Source organism: Nicotiana tomentosiformis, chromosome 4 (assembly GCF_000390325.3).
Source record: "Nicotiana tomentosiformis chromosome 4, ASM39032v3, whole genome shotgun sequence".
In the NCBI taxonomy this organism is placed as follows: domain Eukaryota; kingdom Viridiplantae; phylum Streptophyta; class Magnoliopsida; order Solanales; family Solanaceae; genus Nicotiana; species Nicotiana tomentosiformis.
This window is the reverse complement of record NC_090815.1, coordinates 65,293,825-65,313,645: the sequence shown is the minus strand read 5'-3', so window position 1 is coordinate 65,313,645 and position 19,821 is coordinate 65,293,825. Positions and strand designations below refer to the sequence as shown.

General features: G+C 39.4%; 2 protein-coding genes across 2 annotated transcripts; one reads left to right on the top strand and one right to left on the bottom strand.

The window, feature by feature from the left end:
• Positions 1-2,130: 2,130 nt before the first annotated feature.
• Positions 2,131-14,964, bottom strand: LOC104106511 (transcription factor SRM1). Its single transcript, XM_009615073.4, has 2 exons — positions 13,919-14,964; positions 2,131-2,977 (listed from the first exon to the last, which is right to left on the bottom strand). Exons 1-2 carry the CDS (start codon positions 14,290-14,292, stop codon positions 2,479-2,481), a joined length of 873 nt encoding a protein of 290 aa, XP_009613368.1. The 5' UTR covers positions 14,293-14,964; the 3' UTR covers positions 2,131-2,478.
• A 1,776-nt stretch (positions 14,965-16,740) lies between these two features.
• LOC138909833 (uncharacterized) lies at positions 16,741-17,208 on the top strand. The gene has a single exon (XM_070201050.1). The coding sequence runs from the start codon at positions 16,741-16,743 to the stop codon at positions 17,206-17,208; it is 468 nt and encodes a 155-aa protein (XP_070057151.1).
• The last annotated feature ends 2,613 nt before the right edge of the window (positions 17,209-19,821 follow it).

Below are 19,821 nucleotides of genomic sequence, written 5' to 3'. Positions count from 1 at the left end.
CAAATCTTATTGCAAACTGACTCCATGCTATTGAAGAATGTGGTGGAAGGTACGTGGTGCACACCTTGGTAGTGGCTGCATACATTGAAGAGATCAAGGTCATCATGGAAAGATGCAATGTCTCACATATCATGCGGGAGGGTAACAAGTTGGCAGATTACTTAGCAAATCATGCCCTCGATAATGGCTTTATTGAGGTGAACACCTTTGATCAATTAGATGCACAAGGTAGAAGAATCGTTAATAGTGATAAATCACAATGCCCATACTTACGGATAAATATTGCCACGCGTTGAGTGATATGGAGATAGGAGGTGAGGAGATACAAAAGGGAAAAAAAGGTGGAGGAAACTATGGGCAATCGATCTCAAATCCATCTGGAGGGGAGGAATAGTAAGGACATGGAGAAGGCAAGATTCATTGACTCGGTTCATCATGTTCAAATCCTTATGGAGGAGAGCAGGGCGAGCTTTCTTTTTTCTAACTTTGTGTTCTTTTTTGCAGGAGATGCTACTGTATCCATGCCTTACCATTTAACACGAATTCAATGGGTGGTATTAGCACTTTGTGCTCATTCCCTTGAACAAATGTTGATGGTAAGCACAAGCATGGAGACAACAAGACAAGAGGCAGCTGGACAGTTCAAACCAACACTGGCCAGATTTCTTTTGGTCAATCTCGATGACTATAATTATTGGACAAAAATGTGGAGTCTCCAATGCAATATTGGTTTGTTTTGGCTAGAAGATACATATACCAACATAGGATATAAGATCATATGGGATAGAGGTGACCGTTTGAAGCAAACAATGCCCAGTGGCCTGTTGGGCAGTATTGCGGGAGCCTTAGATCATCATTACAAGAAATACCATGTACATCTATTACCTAAGATATTAGAGAATAGATCTTATGGTTGGATTTTATGGGACCAAACAAGGATCATGCACGACAACTGGATGTCAACTTGCTTGGGCAACAGGAATGCACAAGGACCGGCAGTGCAAAATACACCAATTATGCAGAAAGTACTTTGTCCAGTCTTAATGATAAGTGTTTGTAAGCTATCTTCTCAACATGGAGGACAATATGATCAACCAAAATGCTGCTACTTACACTCACAGTCACAAGAGGATCTGGAACCAAACTACTGGCGAACAATTCTGCCCAGAATCTGGACATACAAGAGGATACGTTTGAAAATGATGAATTTTCAATTTTGGAGGACAAATGCATACATATTTGATTACTCCACAGGGCTAGTTTTTATGCAGTTTTATTGCTATCTTAGTAGACCAATGCCATGCTACTATTAGATCAAAATGTATTATCAATATTGAGTATCTCTTACTCAAATTTGGTATTAGGCTTTATGTAATTTTCATTGATTATCTCCTTACATTTTGTAAGGCATCACATTATTTTGTATTTTGTTTTGATATTAAATATATATATAAAAACTTGCCCTAGGCACTTTGCCTAGTGGATTTTCTTTAAAAAAAAAATCAGCCGTCCATCCCCAACCAAATAACGACCAGTGAATTTTAGCACGCGTGATGCCCTTGTACTTTCTATTAGAAAAGTATCCAAAGAAATCCTTTAAGGTGATATTTATACAATAAACCAAGAGTCGTATATATGGAACCTCTTTTTGATTTTCCTATCATGTCAAAATTCCTAAACTTGGGTGAATCACCTCATTCATAGAGCACAATGAAAAAACTAAAACTTCAGTACCATAGTTAAAGTCAAAGCAATTCCGTCTGCTTTGGGCTTAGCATGATTTCGATGTCAGCGTTTCAAAACTAATCTCAACTTGTAAATAGAAGGAAAAGAAACTTATAAATAGAAACAAAAGTAGCTTAGAGTTACTGCTTTTAACTTGTGTGAAACGTTTTTGATTAGACTGTGGTCGTCATAGGACTATCCAATCCCATGACAGACGATTTTGACTTGTGTGCAAACCCACAATTTGAGTACTAACGTCAACTCGTAAATATATAGTGCATCTTAAAACACGTGATTGAATGGCAGACAACCAGCGTAGGCCGCTGACTTCATGCTCATGGATAGAAGCATGCTGAAAACGAGTTCTCTCGTACGATAAAGAGTATTGAAACGTATGGCAAAGTATAACATGAAATGGGACTTCCCAACAATGACATATCAACAGTTCACTAAAAGTTTCCCCATAAAAGAGCTCAACCTTACTTTCAGTTACCTCTTCATGAGAAGATGCCTACATAACTAAAAGAAAAAAGATCACTAACCTATATCTAGGTAGCCTAAATCACAGACATAGATGCATGGAGTCTTGCCTAATGCTTTATTGTTCTTCTATAAGATAAATTGACAATGAAAGTCAAATTTCTGTGACATAACAAAATATTATTACTGCTAAGTGAGAAGATTGCATTAAGCCTGAGAAAGCACAAGCCTCTACCGTCTTACTTTGTACAATTTCATAACTAAACACTTGTATTACCTATGCATTGTATGTGGCATTGGATACGTCATTGGACCCATGTTCATTGGAGCACCAGGAACAACTGCCCCAGGAAGTGGAGGCCGGACACCATATGCCATATGTGTTGATGGTGGAAGATTCACTGGCGTGCCAACTGCAGAAACAAAGGGTCCTCCTATTGGTTGTCCAATGCTAGTTGCTCCATATATACCAACGCCAGGAGGAGCAGCTAATGCAGGTGTTGGTTGTTTGCTCTGTTTGCTAGAACTTCCTGTAGCTGAACCATTTGATTGGCCAGTAATCGGACCTTGAGGCACTGAAACTTCTCCAGTGTTAACACTGGTAATGTCATGTATGCTTGACCGTCTCCTGTCCCTATTCATAGAATTTAAACGTATGAAGTATTTTTGAGCATGACTGGCCACTTGTGTAGGAGTACGCGTCACAACAAAATTTCGTGAAATACTTCGCCAATCACCTTTCCCGTATTTGTCCAAACCAAGAAGGAACAATCTGTTTCAGAACCAAGAAGAAAAAGGCATTTATGAGATCAATTGCTACTTCTGCTTCAAAGACAAGAGTTAGCTTCAACAGAAACAAATAGCACAGCAGTAAAAAAAGACAAGAAAGAGAACAATAGTCTTTCAGATTAATGCAGCACTTTTCAACTTTGTCATAGAGCGCATTGCACACAAGAAAGCTCACCAAGCATCGCATGAAAGAACATATTTTTCAGGTAAACCAGGAAAGGATATAGATTGACGACATAAAAATTGAAATTTTGTTCAGCGGTCCTCAAAAAGCAAAAATGTCATTGAGAATATATATTTTCACTTCGAGTCAAGAACTCCCATGTCCAGAAGATAGAAAGTGACGGAAATGAGGATGCTGAGATGGATGTGCGGGCACACCAGGCTGAATAAAATTAGGAATCAAGTTATTCGGGACAAGGTGAGAGTGGCTCCAGTGGACACAAGATGAGGGAAGCGAGACTTAAATGATTCGGACATGTGAAGAGGAGAGGTGTCGATGCCCCAGTAAAAAAGTGTGAGAGGTTGGTCGTGGAGGGCCTAAGGAGAGGTAGGGGTAGACCGAAGAAGTATTTGGGAGAGGTGATTAGGCAAGACATGTCGATGCTCCAGCTCACCGAGAACATGACCCTTGATAGGAAGATGTGCAGGTCGAGAATTAGGGTAGAAGGTTAGGTAGCCGAGCATCTTCTTCGTACCAGTAGTTCTAGTGCACTATTTAGTGCTAGTCTTGTATTTCTTGTTCTCATATTCCTGTTATTACCTGTTGATTCTTGCACTTTGGTTTTCTGATTGCCTTGCTGGTATTGCTGCTTATTGTTATTTCCTGCTTTTACCTTTCCTGAGTCTTTTATCCGTTTTACTTTTGTATCTTTTCTAAGCGGAGGGTTTACCGGAAATAACATTTCTACTTTCTCAAGGTAGGGGTAAGGACTGCGTACACATTACCCTTCCCACACCCTAGATGTGGGATTTCACTGGGTTTTGTTTTGTTTGTTTGTTTTCCAGAATTCTTTTCGATTAGTTCTATCAAATACACTTCTCGTCCTTTTATTGCATAGTTTTATCCAGTACAATTTTTTCATGTTATTGCAGATAACAAGGCAAAAACAAAGGAAGATGAAGACAGCGATCAAGTTAAAAAATAGGGAAAAGGTCCAAAATTGCCCCTCTACTATGGTATATTGTTTACTTCTGCCACCCGTTATACTTTTCGTCCAAATCTATCTGTACCGTTAACAAAGTTTGCATAATTGCTCCTAACCCTAACGGATCTACACGTGGCAGCTGACCCCCTCAATTTTCTCCATGCCAGCTGCCAAGTCAGAGTCCATGTCACTATTTAAAAATATATTTTATTTATTACACTTATTTACTAAATCAGCAAATTAAAAAAAATCCCCAAAAAGGTTGCTTCTTCTTCTTCCTCAGTGCTTCTTCATCTTTGCTTCAAATATTTCGATCCAAACAAAATTTTTAACCAAACAGAATCGTCCACAACTTCTCCACATGAATATTCCCAACAAACTCCAAAACACTTAGCTCAAACTTCGGCAAATCAGAATACCCATCTTATGTTTTCGAGCTCTCTTACAGCTCCTTCAATGGTGATTTCAGTAGGTCCCACACACTGCCAGTTTTGGACTCCATATAACTCTTAAGACGGATCCAATTAGTTTGAAATTAATACATTAAACTATTAAAATCGAACTTCCCCACCACTACTTTCCAGATCTAAATCTCAAATCTCTTTCCAATCAAAATCCAAAATCTTCTTCTATGGCGGTTCGAACTCTGTACGGATTGGTGTTCTTAGCAGCGTCAAGCACTTGCTTAATCTTCCTCTACCTCCTTCTTCAACCTATCTTCTACTTCACTGCCTAATACGGCGGCGGCGCTATGAACCGACCCCGATTTGGACCGATCGCAGATGAGTCGACGAACCGGAAACATTTTTTACCTCCATCGCCACCTTCTGCTTCCAAATCCTCACACGGCGGCAACACGCAATTCTGGCGGGTCGGTTCGTAGCGTAATACAAGTATGTTGAATGTATAGCGTTTATATTTGGAAAAAAACCAGAGATATTTGCTTTTTATTTTGATGGATCTGGATTTGATTTGTGTGATCTCGTTTGTGTAAGTTGACCTGCTTGAAAATAGCTTTGTTATGTTGCAGATTACTTTTGACCCTTAATTCAAATGCAGAATATTAGAGGGGTTGGGTGGGACCTGCTGACTTGGCAGCTGACATGGAGAAAATTAAGGAGGTCAGCTGCCACGTGTAGATCCGGGGCAATTATGCAAACTTTGTTAACGGTAGGGATAAATTTGGACGAAAAGTATAACGGGTGGCAGAAGTAAACAATATACCATAGTAGAGGGGCAATTTTGGACCTTTTTCCTAAAAAATATAAAGTTAGATTAATAGGTCAACATACTTATAGATTGGAGTTCAGTTGCGAGAGTAATAAACTAACCCTGGCCGAGCTGGAACAACTGCACCAAACTAAGCAATTGGTTGATTAGAATATATTTCATTTTCAAACCGGTTTGGCTCCTGTCAATTCAGTTCAATTATCTTCTTAAAGCAACCCTAACCTAATAATCTGGATCAAATAAGTCAGGTTAGTTGAGACAAAAGAGGCTAAACCTAATGATCACATCGCACTTGATCCTTGCAACCAACGATTCTGAATTTTCGGATTGCACAAACAAGATCAAGTTTCAGGTCAGGAACCGGACTAAAAAGAGCCCTGACAAAGTATTGGCTTGATAAACTGGAACTATCTCCCAGAGGAGATACAATCGTACACTATAATATCTTTTGAAATAGGAACGATTTCGTGGATTGCAACTACATAATACAATATAAGCTGAGACCACTGAGAAAGCAAACGCCACTTATGTATCACATTACCAACAGGAACATCAAAATAACAGATAATCTACTTAAGTAGGCAAAATCATCTCTCGTTAATCTACTTAAGTAGGCAAAATCATCTCTCGTTAATCTACTTATGTAGGCAAAATCATCTCTCGTCTTTAAGAACCAAGTCTATACATTATATAATTAACTAGTGGTAATTTGATCATAAAAAATACTTACTCTCTTGCATGGCTTGAACAACAACAATAAACCCACTGCAATCCCACAAGTGAGGTCTGGGGAGGGTAGTGTGTACGCAGACCTTACCCCTATATTCAAGAAGGTAGAGAGGTTGTTTCCGGTAGACCCTCGGCGGAAAGGTAAAAGGAAGGGCAACAACAAGCACACCAATCAGAAAACCGAAGCAAAGATACAAAACAAACACTAGGTACTGCAATCAAAAAGCCGAAACGAAAGCAACAAATAATAACAGAAGTCAAGGAATACGAGAATACACAAATGACACTAAGTCAAGTACTAAAGCAATTGTTACTGACACGGACACGCTCGGCTACCTAACCCTTTACCTTTATTCTCAACCTCCATACCTTCCTATCCATGGTCATGTCCTTAGTAAGCTGGAGCAAACTCATATCTTGCCTAATCACCTCTCCCCAATACTTCTTCGGCCTGCTTCTACCTCTCCTTAGGCCCTCTGGGGCCAACCTCTCACACCTCATCACCGGTGCACAAGCCTCTCCTCTTCACATGCCCGAACATCTAAGTCTCACCTCCCGCATCTTGTCCTCCACAGAGGCCACACCAACCTTGTCCCAAATAACTTCATTTCTAATTCTATCTAATCTGGTATGCCCGCACATCCATCTCAACATCCTCATTTCAGCCACCTTCATCTTTTGGACATGGGAATTCTTGACTGGCTAACACTCTGCCCCATACAACATAGTCGGTCTGACCACTGCTCTATAGAACTTACTTTTAAGTTTTGGTGACACATTCTTATCACACAAAACACCGAAAGCGAGCCTTCATTTCATCCACCCCGCCCCAATACGATGTGTAGCATCCTCGTCGATCTCTCCATCCCCTTGTATAACTGACCCAAGGTATTTAAAACTTTCTCTCCTAGGGATGACTTGAGAATCAAGTCTCACGTCTTCGTCCACTGCCTGAGTCGCACCACTGAACTTGCACTCCAAGTACTCTGTCTTGGTCCTGCTCAACATGAAACCTTTAGACTTCGGGGTCTGCCTCCAAACCTCTAACCTCTCGTTAATACCGCACCGCGTCTTGTCAATTAGTACAATGTCATATGCAAATAATATGCACCACGGCACCTCCCCTTGAATGTGGCGCGTCAGTGCGTCGATTGCCAAGGCAAATTGAAATGGGCTGAGGGCTGACCCTTGGTGCAACTCCATCATAACTGGGAAGTGTTCCGAGTCCCCTCCCACTGTCCTTACTCGAGTCTTAGCTCCATCATACATGTCCTTAATAGCCCTAATGTATGCAACATGAATACCTCTAGCCTCCAAACATCTCCACAGAACCTCTCTTGGCACTTTATCGTAAGCCTTCTATTAGTCGATGAACACCATATGTAAATCTCTCTTTCTCTTCCTATACTGCTCCATCAATCTCCTAACAAGATGAATAACTTTCGTAGTCAAACATCCCGGCATAAATCCGAACTGGTTTTCAGAAATAGTCACAAACCTCCTCAACCTCAGCTCTACCACCCTCTCCTAAACTTTCATAGTATGGCTTAGTAACTTGATTCCCCGGTAGTTGTTGCAACTTGGGATATCATCCTTGTTCTTATACAACGGGATCATCGTACTATATCTCCATTCTTCGGGCATAGTGCAGATGGCTTGAATTGGAAATATTTATGGAGTGCAAAGTCAAGAGTGTGTTATCTATTTCTGTCTTAGATGAAAATCTATATCCATTAAAGAGATAAACAGATAATTAAGCACTTTATATAGTGGAACACCACAAATGTTTCTTACAAGCTAGACATACATTTTACAAGGTTCTTTGAACAATTTCTATGTTAAAATGATCATCAGTCAGACATGCGAAATAATTAGTTGCAGGATTATGTTTGAACTTTTTTCTGTTGGTGATTGAAGAAACATGTTAGATCCCTTATTCACAAAGGTTCTCTCTATAAACTACTTTTCTAGATGACTACAATAACCCAAAGGATAACAATGCCACCACTACCTCCTCTTGAGTTGATGACAGCTTAATCAACTCACCTATTTGCCCATATAAGCCATACCAAGCCATATGTCCATACTCCAATGTTGTTTCTCCGGAAATAAAAAAAGTCTGCTCTCCCTTCATGGACCAACACTTAGATTCGACCCCCCTATATTGCAACTAATTCTTTTTAACTTCCATTTATCTTTGGTGATTGTTATCCTTGGTGATTGTTTTTACCCTTCCATCTTTTCCCATCTCTGTGGTTAATATGAAATTCAAATGTTTCTAATTCTCTCATCCGCTTCTTGTTGTTACATGAGCTTTCAATGATATTATTACTAGCTTTCTCCCTTTTGTTCTTACAATTTATTGGAATAGTAGCAGAGCTTCACCTCGAAACATGGGAATTGAGCCACTAGACGTTTGCTTAGCATCATTACGTTTTCTTCATTTAATAATATGATACCTTTGCTTTACATTTGGTGAAGATGCATTACACTATTCCTTTGCATTTTCCTATTCTTAGATTTCTGTTATCACTTGTTTCTTTCGCTTCGGTTTTTTGATTGCACTACTTGGTGTTAGTCTTATATTTTAGCTTCGGTTTTCTAATTGGTTTGCTTGTGTTGCTGTTTCTTTTTATCTTTTCTGAGCCGAGGGTCTACAGGAAAACGGCTTCTCTGGTTTCTTAAAGATAGGGGTAAGGTCTGCGGACACACTACCCTCCCCAGACCCCACATGTGGGATTACACTGGGTTTGTTATTGTTGTTTGCATTATACCATTCTTCCTCCATCGAAGGCAAGGGGTATGCTTCAGGAATGTATTCTAAGGAACCATCACCTCATTCCAAAACAGTCACCTCTTGTATGGCTGCAATCTCTAAAATGTTGGTCGGAACCAACTCCAGTTCTTTCTCCTTCGTCAAATCCTTTGGGCGGACCTCTTTAAAAGGACTACGTTATAAACTACTTGCAACTTCGAGAAATCGACCTTCTTAACCATTTTTTCAAAGGCCTCAATGTCTACACCTACTAGATTTAGGAACAAAAGAATAGCCAAAGTGGGCTGTAGTTTCATTAGAAAGCATATCGAGTTACCCCCACTATATGCACTTTGCTCACCAAATGTTTTTTTCCATTCAACGAGTTCTGAACTGGACTAGACAAAGACGGTCAGGCGGTGAGCAATTGGATTTGGGTCCCGTCCTCTTTTACCGGATACATTGCACCCGTTGAATCCTCCACGTCATCCTTTGAAAACTTGTCGAGCAATTTAAATTTTGAACCATGTAAAGATCGAACAAGTGTCTCCTAACCCACATAACAAAAGAGCTCTCATTTCATACTATCAAATTCCTCATGGTTATTCTTGCGTAGGTATCTGCCCCGGCAGACCCAACCTCTCTAATTTTCCAATCACCTTGACATCTTCTGCAACCCAAGCTCACATAGGGAGTAGATTCTACCTATATAGCATCCCGATTTCCAATCTCGGACAAGCATAAATGTGGTTGTCCCTCCATTTCACACAAATTTGATCCAACCTGAGATATTTCACACAAATTCAATCCTACTTGAAATGCCAGTATTTGGTGCATTGCGTAATTCAATAAAATCACTGCAAAAATCATCAATTGCTCGATAAACCTTTTTCGACCAAAGATGTAATGGTAGCCCTAGAAGCCTAATCCAAGTGTACTCAGGTTTCACATCTTCTCTGGGGCATCCAATGACCGATAACCACCAATGTAGAAAGAGTATTCCCCGTCTAAAATATCACTTTCCTACCAATCCTCAGTTTCCAAATCCAGACATGTGTCATTCGTGTTAGAAATTTGGATGTGTCAAATTTTTTCATGCGTCTGCCCTTCTTTTTTTAAGTCAAAATTTTTATTACTGAACACAAGTCAAGTGTCAAAGGTATGTACAAGTTGTGTATGTAACTACAATACACCACGGTATTCTATCTTTATACCAAAAATATAAATACACGAAAAAGATCTACAGTACTTTCTACATCATTCTCACTATTTTGAGACAATCTTATATTTCTTACATTCCATAAGCATCAAAGAAAAAGGGTTGTTTGGCCCACTTCTTGATTTCCGAGCATGCTGGAATTTTGTTGCCTCGGCTCAAAAGAAGCCACCCAAGGAATTACTAAGAAAATTCTTTCTTCTATTCAAGGACTCCTCCTCTATCAATAAACATCTTTTTTTACCCCATAAAGTTCTATCAGTAAACATCTCTATTTTGCAGCAATTCCTCTTTCACCTTCACCTTCGAGTTTGCCCATCCTTGTAATGTTGTAGCATCAACACAATTATTGAAAGATGGATTATTCAGTGGATGTTACCAGGAGGTGCCTTTTATGTAAATTTTTAATTTTCTACACCAAATCCACCCATCCCATATTGTAAACCACCTCATGGATGATGATCCCATTTTTCCTCTTCCTTCACATCAAATAAAGGTAAAAAGCATTTTTATCCATCTTCGAATGTACAACAATTGGATTACTGGATCCATCTTGATGCGATGCTGTCAAATGAAGAGAAATAGCGCCTACTAAATAAAGGAAAGTAAGTGATGAAACTCCCATTGTTAGATTTATTTTCCCAATTGCTAAAGTCTGGAGCACAAAATATTAATCCATCTAGTATGACTTTTTCCATCTCCAACATATCTCTCCACAGCCCTCTTTAAGCCAGGTGAAAGTTCTGACATACCTGCTGTAGCATGTGTGGACAAAGTCATAACTTCCCAATGGAGTTCTTGTTTCTCTCATACATTTGTATCAGCGAGCCTTGTCGAAATACCTCTTGCCTAAATATCTCAATCAGTTTGTATGAGTTTCCAGCAACAAAAGATGTTCTCTTTTCCTTCATCTTCAAAGTGTACAGGTTCTATTCAATCACGTTTCATGTCGCCATATACTAGGCTTAAGTCATTGAACAATTAATTTGAAACTCACTGTACTTGTCACCAGAAATTGGCCGAAGTTCTGTCTAAACAGGGGTTTAAAGAGAAGTCAGAGTTTATATTTCATCTCTCTTGATAAAGGATGAGAATTTTTAAAAGGTTCAAATTTTTATTTGTATTCATCAAGAAAGAAATTAGAAGGTACTATGACGAGATTATTCGCTGCTAGGAAAAGTGGCTCAGTATCGCAATGGTTAAACTGCAACCACAGTGATGCAGAATGACACTAACGCGAATTGTTGACTTCAGAAATAAGGGTAAGGTAAGACGCACACTAACTGGCAATAAAAAGTATTTAGCTATTATCGCACAAGAAGTGCACGAGGAAAAAACATTATAATGCAGGACTGAAATGCAGAGGTTGGTGTGTTGGGGGGGGGGGGGGGTAGACACAAAATGCGGAGTTCTGCAGGACTTAGGCAAGAGATAGAGCAATACTTCTGATACATGGGATACGCTATAAAACATGGCCAAGTACAATAAATGCTTTAAAGATGGTTAAATGCCAATTCCAGATACAGGATTAATTGACCTGTAAGTTAGAGACAATTAATAAAAGCAAGGATGCTTATAGGGTAGTGATTGGACATTGATAAGGAAATAGGACCCAGGAGATACATCCATGACCTCAGCATCATATTTTTGAAATAGTACTATTTATGACAAAAAGCAGCAACTGAGAACACTCAAGTGAGACACACAGATTAATTAAATTAGGAATAACTTAAACCAATTAGAACTGGAGAGCAAGAAAAGAGTAAGGTGGTGTTTGCGTCAAAAATTTAAAACACTTGGTTTGCGAAAAAAATATCAACTTTTGCAAAAGCTTCTTTTCAACCAAATGCCAAGAAATAAAAACTTTCCTGTTTCTGGAAAAGCTGAAGAACTTTTCTTTCTTGATGTTTTGGTTGAACAACAGTTATTGCAAACATTGAACGATTTTTGTTGAAATTCTTTTTCAAATATCTGAAGCAAACGCCACCAATCTCTTTCCTACATGCTCTTAAGAGGATAAGTAATTCCCGTACAAGCTCACTTCAATGGCACATGTTAGCCAATGCAATTACATTAGTGTCACTCATTTGGGAGGTTTAGAAGCAAAGGCACAGATAGAAGGATGGATCACAAGGTTGTATCCTTTTCTTTTTGATATGGCAAACACCCCTTCCGAGGAGTCAATAGGCCCTCTACCGCTTTGCTTTATTGGTTACTCGAACCCTTTGAACTCAAAGTTGTGGGAGTGTGGAAGGTTACTATTAATATCTTGAGACTACATATCCTAGTAGAACTAGTTTGAGCTATGAATCCTCCATTAGTATGAATTGACGAAGAAATAAAGGGGCTATTTTTCTGGTTTTTCCTAGAATTCTGCAAAGATTAGGAGTATTTCATCCGCTCATGATCAGCTTACTGTTCGTCAATAATAGGATCATTAGGCTGACCAGATTTTGATAAAATCATTTTGCATACAAAGTAGAAAAATCACTGAGGAAGCACTCAAGCACATCTGTCTTCCTGGCTAAACGATGAGAGTCACAATAAATAGGCCCTTTTAAGACAATTTCACCTTGAATATAGTTTTACTCATAGATACCCAACTATTCATATCTTAATTCACTCATTTAACCGGTAAATATTTTATATGATTACACTGGCTTCAGATAAACTTTGCTGTAGGCCACTAACTGTACACTCCACATGAACTTATCTCACAAAATTTGTCAGTGCTACCCTACTCTCTTATTTAAAGTCAACCAAGTGGCATCCACATTTCTCTTTAGCATAAATAAACATGCTAAATGGGACACCTGCATTCAACATTATTTCATGCTTCTTATGGACAACGTAGCTTCACAAACAAAACAAATTAGAAAATATTACCAAAGCAAGTGAGAAATGAAAGTCAATATACTCTCTGTGCTTTGATCTTACCTGACACAAGAACCAGAGACCTACTTAGAATAGGCTTTTTTTCTGTTATCATTAATATACTCTTCCAATATTTGATATTTTATATTTGATGACCTAGAAATCCATCTGGGGCTAACCCTTAAGACCACGCATTATTTGATATTTTACACCGTATCTGATAAACATTCTGTCATCTACAATTGTCTAGCAGTAAATTACTCCTAAAAATCAACAAAGCATACGCTCAAGCCAAAAGGTGTTCATTTTTTCATATTCTATGTACGAGGGGAAGCAACTCAACCCAGCTAGAGAAAGTTTAGTGAAAAAGGAATCAAAACATTCCGCCTTACCAAGGAAAATAAGCTTCAATTGCCATGATAATTCGGATGATATTATATTGGTTCAAATAAAAAAGAAATTCATATATAACTACTACCATCAATTCTTCCAACTGTTGTAGAGGTTGTGAATTAACTCCATTTAGAATTTCAGCAACAAATTCATGGAGATATTTTGTACAGTAAGCTTAAGAGAAAAGCAACAGATCTGTTTGGTGCAATACAGTTACTTATGGTCAGCAACCATGTTCAGATGCCAAAACAGAAACAGTGAGGACCTTTGCTCAAGCTTGCCAAAGAAGATGTCAGAAGCATTTGCATAGAAAGATATACACTGAATATTTCCAGTGCAAATTGATCAACCTTGAGGTCAGGATTAAAGTGAAAGAGTTCCACTGTAGCGTTAATCACAGAAGTGGAAGCATCTTGTAATCATTTATATGGATATACTTGAATAAACATAAGGTGACACAATGATAATATGTAATAGTGGATAACATATATGGCTATGTAAACTTTGAAGATATGTAAGCTTGAATATTTTATGCAGAGAGTAGAAAAGACTTGTACATATAAAGAAATGGCTACACACCTATGTTCATCCTCTGTCCATGCAATGCCTTTGCGACGCTCCTGATCCGCCCTCGTAGACTTACCTCCATGATTTGATTCACCATTTGAATTCCCACTCTTCTTTCCTATTCCTTCATCAGCACCATGGCTTGTAGAACTGTCCGAAGAAGAGTTATAACAAGGTAAAGGAACACAGCCAGACTCGATCCTGCTAACATCATCTAGTAAGAGGTTGTAGTGATGCTTAACCTCTTTTAAGGTTTTCCCAGGAACATCAGACGCAATTTTCTCCCACCTATCCGGAGAATCCTCAGGATAAGTTGCCAAGGCATTCTCAAATGCTTTATCCTGCTCTCTACTCCATATGGAGCTACTTGACTCATCTATTGTCATCTACCCTTGTTAGTTTTTGATATTGAGCTTATACAACTGAATCTGAACAAGTTCTCAACAGTTCCCCAAAAAAGCTTGAACAATTAGAGCTTTGCGGAAATTGGGATCTGAATTATTGCCTCAGCAAGATATACAATACACCAATTTGAGTATCAGAAGCCAGATATAGCAGGCCAATGAGCCCAATGAGAACAGAAACAAAGGGAGTCCAAAAATAGCCAAACAAACTGAAAAGCAGAGAGATGCTGATGGATGCAAATGGTGGTTTCCTTCGCCAAATCAAGAATTGTACACTTGTGGATTGCTGACCATAGTGATGAAGAAAAGAGGGACCCTAGTTTAGTTAGAACATGAGAAATATCTGAAAGTCATAAAAGCAAAAATAGACAACTTTAATTACTGACGGTGATTCCAATTCCATGGTAATTACGACTAATATACCATGAAAGTGACTACCATGATGAATCCAAGAAAGACCCAGAAGACCAAATTTGGATAGCAACAGTATTCCAATTGCCACTTATTAATCCCTGCGATGACCCAACGGCCAAAATTCCCTTCTTGATAACAACAATTTTGACAGCACTGGTCCACAAGTAAAAGCACTTCGAGTAGAGACCCAACTTTTACAGTTAAACACTGCGGCTTCCTTTTTCATTTGTTCTCTTCAACAGAGCCACAGATAGTAAAATTACGGAAAAGTTAAAAAAATAAGTCCCTTTTAACCAATTAATGCAAAGCAGTAAGTAAGATGAAATCACAAAATTCAGTTCCCTGCCAACATGGTTTTTCCAGCACCCTGCTTAGAGAAACACTTTGAAAGCGAGTAAATTGACTGAGCAATCCACCATTTATTATGAAAACTTTACCTTTTTACATATTTACTCATATAATAGAAGGGCAGAGACGTTGTTGATAGACTCTCGGCTAAAAAAAGAACGAAAAGAAGTAACGGCAATAAGTAGTAACAACAACAAGATAGAATAAGAAGATCGAAGCCAAGAAAGTAAGTAAACACCAAGTGTTAATAACAATCTAAGAATAAAGAGATATCATACTAACACTAATGTTATCGGACCGAGAAGACATAGGTAGAACGCTCGACTATCTACTAACCTACTACTCTAATTCTCGACCGGCACACCCTCCTATCAAGGGTCATGTCCTCAATAAGCTCCAGTTGCGTTATGTCCCGCTTAATCACCTCCTACCAAGACTTCTTTGGCCTACCTCTACCCCTCCTCATACCTGTACGGGATAAAATTGGTTAATGACAGCTAGACGAATGACAGAGTGATACGTGGAACTAAAGACATGTGGGATGTGAGTCAGTAAATAACTGGCACCGGATGCAAGCGTGCAATCAGTGTTGAACAAGTTCCGAAGACAAAGCAGCCAGTACCAAAGATTCAAAGCATTGTCATCGGGTAACATTCAACGGGCAACCGTTTGCACCCATCGATGACGTTTTTGTTCTCATTCAAGAGGAACTTAATTTGAGGATCTTGTCTCCCTGAATGGGGCTATAAATAGAAGGATTAACATCCATTGTAGACACGAGAAATCTCTACACAAAAGCTATAATCTATTGTCATATTGCGCTCAATTCTGATACTTGAATATTGCATTCACTTTTGTCATCGAAAGGCTAAGCTCTCAGTCAGGCTTGTTATCTTCTTTAATTTCATTTGACAATCTTACTTTTGTTCTCATTGACTTATTATTTTTGGGTCAAATCGATTCGTTTGTATATAAATCACGCTATAGATTTCACTTTAATATTTTACAGGTAAACAGTTTGGCACCCCCGTAGGGCATAGACAAATGCGTAGTTGCTTTGATTCATCCATTTACTACTAACAAGTTTTGACCCTTTCCTTAGTAAAATCAGATATGACAGCTAATGATACCAACAACGCTTACAATGTTGGAGCACATGATGAACGAGAAGATGCGTTCCGGCGTGATGATTCAACTAGCGAAACCCGCAACGAAGGGGATGAAGCAACCCCGGTTCGCAAAGGGCAATATACTCGGCATGTGCAGGGCCCGACTCCTGATGATGCGGAGGATGAGCACGTTGTCGAAACAGTCAAAATCTTTAGAGAACAACAAAAGGCGATTATGGATCACCTCTCTAGGCAAGATCGTGTGATAACGGAATTGAAGCAGGAGTTATCGAGTGCTTCCAATAACGCTAATAGAAGGACTCAGGTTCCTCCCAGCGTTCCCGCAAATCAGATGGCTCAAAGAACCGATAACAACACTCCAAGGGATGAAGTCGATTTCGATGAAGCCGGAGAGACCGGTAGTGGATCTAGGAACAACAACTTGAATGATCCTTTCAAAACTGAGCTCATGAGATTCATGAGAGAAATGAATGAACAAATGGATCAGAACGCGAATAAGTTTCATGCTTGGATGGATTAGATACCGGGTGCGCCGTCGATGCTAAAAGGACCAGATTCGAGGAAGTATACACAGTTGTCATTTAAACCAAGCGCGACACCGGAACTGATCCCAAAGAGGTTTAAGATGACGGATATTCCAAAGTATGATGGGACATCGGACCCACAGGAGCACATCACGACCTATACCACGACAGTAAAAGGAAATGACTTGGCTCAGCATGAGATCGAGTCGATTTTGTTGAAAAAGTTTGGCAAAATCCTTACGAAGGGTGCCCTGACATGGTATTCTCTCTTACCTGAGCATTCAATCGATTCTTTTGAAATGCTTGCAGATTCGTTCATCAAAGCTCATGTTGGAGCAAGAAAGGTCCAGGCTAGAAAGGCGGATATATTTAGAATTTCGCAAGGAGAATCAGAGTTGCTGCGAGAATTCGTGATCCGGTTCCAGAAAGAAAGGATGTTGTTACCAGCATTTCGGACGAGTGGGCAGTGGAGGCATTTATAAAAGGTCTCAATCCACTGAGTTACGACGCCTCCCAGAAATTAAAGGAGAGCTTGCTCGAGGTTTAGGCGACCATATAAGCGGATGTTCACAATTGCTACAAGTCGAAGATAAGAATAGAAGATGATCAACTTGGCTCCTCGGCGTCCTCCAAAGGACAAAATCGTGATTGGAATCAGGATAAATTCAAAAGTGATTTTGATGTGGATCGGAGACCCTCTAGAGTTCGTTTTCAACCTTACGAGAGAGCCGATGGACGTGGTAATAAAAGATTCCAGTCGTCAGATAGGTTCACTTCCGATAGAAGGAAGGATCGTGGTCAAAGTAGCAGATCGTTGCAAGAAAAAAGAGGTGTCGGGTTCTCAAGATTCAGCGTCTCCCAGGTTATCCGATTACAACTTCAATATCAGCCTGGTAGAATTAGAGATGGCAATGAGGAATATTAAAGAAGCTCAGTTCCCAAAACCAATCCGATCGGATCTAAGCCAAAGGGATCCTAATATGTGGTGTGAATTCCATGGGACTCACGGCCGTAGAACTGGGGAGTGCCAACATTTTCATGAAGAAGTGGCAACATTGTTAAATAATGGTCACCTTAGAGAGTTTCTTAGCGGCCTCGCCAAGAACAACTATGGTAGAAATCGAGATAATGCGGAACCATCGAAGCCGGCGGTAGGGTCGGCTCAAATCACAATCAATATGATCTTCGAAGGCGACGAGGTCCAGAGTGACATTTTTGGCAGCAAAGAAGACGAAGATATCGGTGACTCATGGCAAGAGGATCCAGGAAGTCCCAAAAGATGACATCATGTTCACGGAGGAAGATGCAGATCGACTCCTTCTACCACACAATGATGCTCTGGTAATTTCGCTTAATGTTCTAGATTTTAAGATTAAGCGTGTTTTGGTTGATCTAGGAAGTTCAGCCAACATCATACAATGTTTAGTTTTGGAGCAAGAGAAGTTAACCGAGAACATCATTCCGGCGACAAATCTTCTAGCTGGCTTCAACTTAATAAATGTGACCACCCGAGGAGAAATTTTGTTGCCCGCACATGCCGAAGGAGTAATGTAATGACCCGACCAGTCGTTTTAAGCATTTGCATTTCGTTCAGCTATTTGAAGTCTTGAGTAGCTTCGTATGAAGTATTATGACTTATGTGAATCGTCGATTTTGGTTTTCAGGTGATTCGAAATTGATTTAGAAGAATGATTCTCAACTAGAAAGCTTTAAGTTGGAAGAGTTGGCATTGTTTGACTTTTTATTGTTTGACCTCGGATCGGAGTTTTGATGGTTCCGTTAGGGCCGAATGGTGATTTTGGACTTGGGCGTATGCCCGGATTTGCATTTGGATATTATTAGAAGGTTTCAGCACTAATTGGCGAAAGTTAGAAATTTAAAGGTTTGGAATGTTTATAAGTTTGATTGAGAGTTGACTTTGATGATATCGGGTTCGAATTATTGTTCTGGGAGTTGGAATAGGTTTGTTATGTCTTTTGGAACTTGTATGCAAAATTTGGGTTCATTCCGGATTGGTTAGGCTTAAATCGGACGCTTGATTCGAAGTTTGAAGTTTATGAACTTAAGAGATTGATCTTGATCGATGATTCGTGATTTTGATGTTGTTATGTATGATTTGAGGCCTCGAATAGGTCGTGTTATGTTTTGGGATGTTATGTTTTGGGACTTGTTGGTATGTTCGGACGGGGTCCCGAGGGGATCGGGTGAGTTTTGGGGTGGTTTTGGACCATTTCTAGGCCATTTTTAGTTGCTGGTTTTTGGCCACACGGTTGTGCAGCACGATCGCGGACTTTGGGTCGCATTCGTGAAGAGCAAATTTGTTGTTTCGGACATTTTAGCATATTTTGAGCTATGGAGCTCGGATTGAGGCGATTTTTGAGGTTGTTTTTACCACATGGATTGGGATAAGTATTTTCTACTCGGTTTTGATTTTATTTCATGAACCCATCTTCGATTTTGGCATTTGATTGATGATTTTGAAAGAGAAATTGGGGCTTTTGTCTAAACTTTCATAAAGTGAATTTTTAAGTTTTAAACATTGATTCGGAGTCGGATTTGAGTAAACTTTCATAAAGTGAATTTTTAAGTTTTAAACTCGTAACTCCGAGATGCGGGCCCGGGTTTGACTTTTTGGTTGACTTTGGACCTTTGATTAAAGATTCCACCTTTATCGATTGAGTTTGTTTCCTTTGACATTATTTGATGTTCTTGAGTTGCTTTTTGCTAGTTTTGAGCCGTTCAGAGGTCGGTATGCACGAGATGTCATTCCTAGAGTATGGGTTGGCTTGTTCGAGGTGTGAAAAGGACTATTGGATGCTCGATTTCTGTGGATGTGTCATACAGTCTTGAGTTATGAAGGTTTTTGTGAGATTAATTCATGTTTTTTCATTTGTGGAATGAAGTAGATTTTCATGTCTTGTTGATGACTTCAGACTCAAGAAGATTAAGTGATTGTGTAATAGTTGTGGCTGTGGAAGGGTATAGAGAGATGCCAATTTGAGGTTAAGCAGATGGGTTATCTCCTGCGGGGTAATCTACGGATGTGTGATCCTTATGATGTTGTGTGGAGGGTTTCTTTTCTACCATTGGGTTAT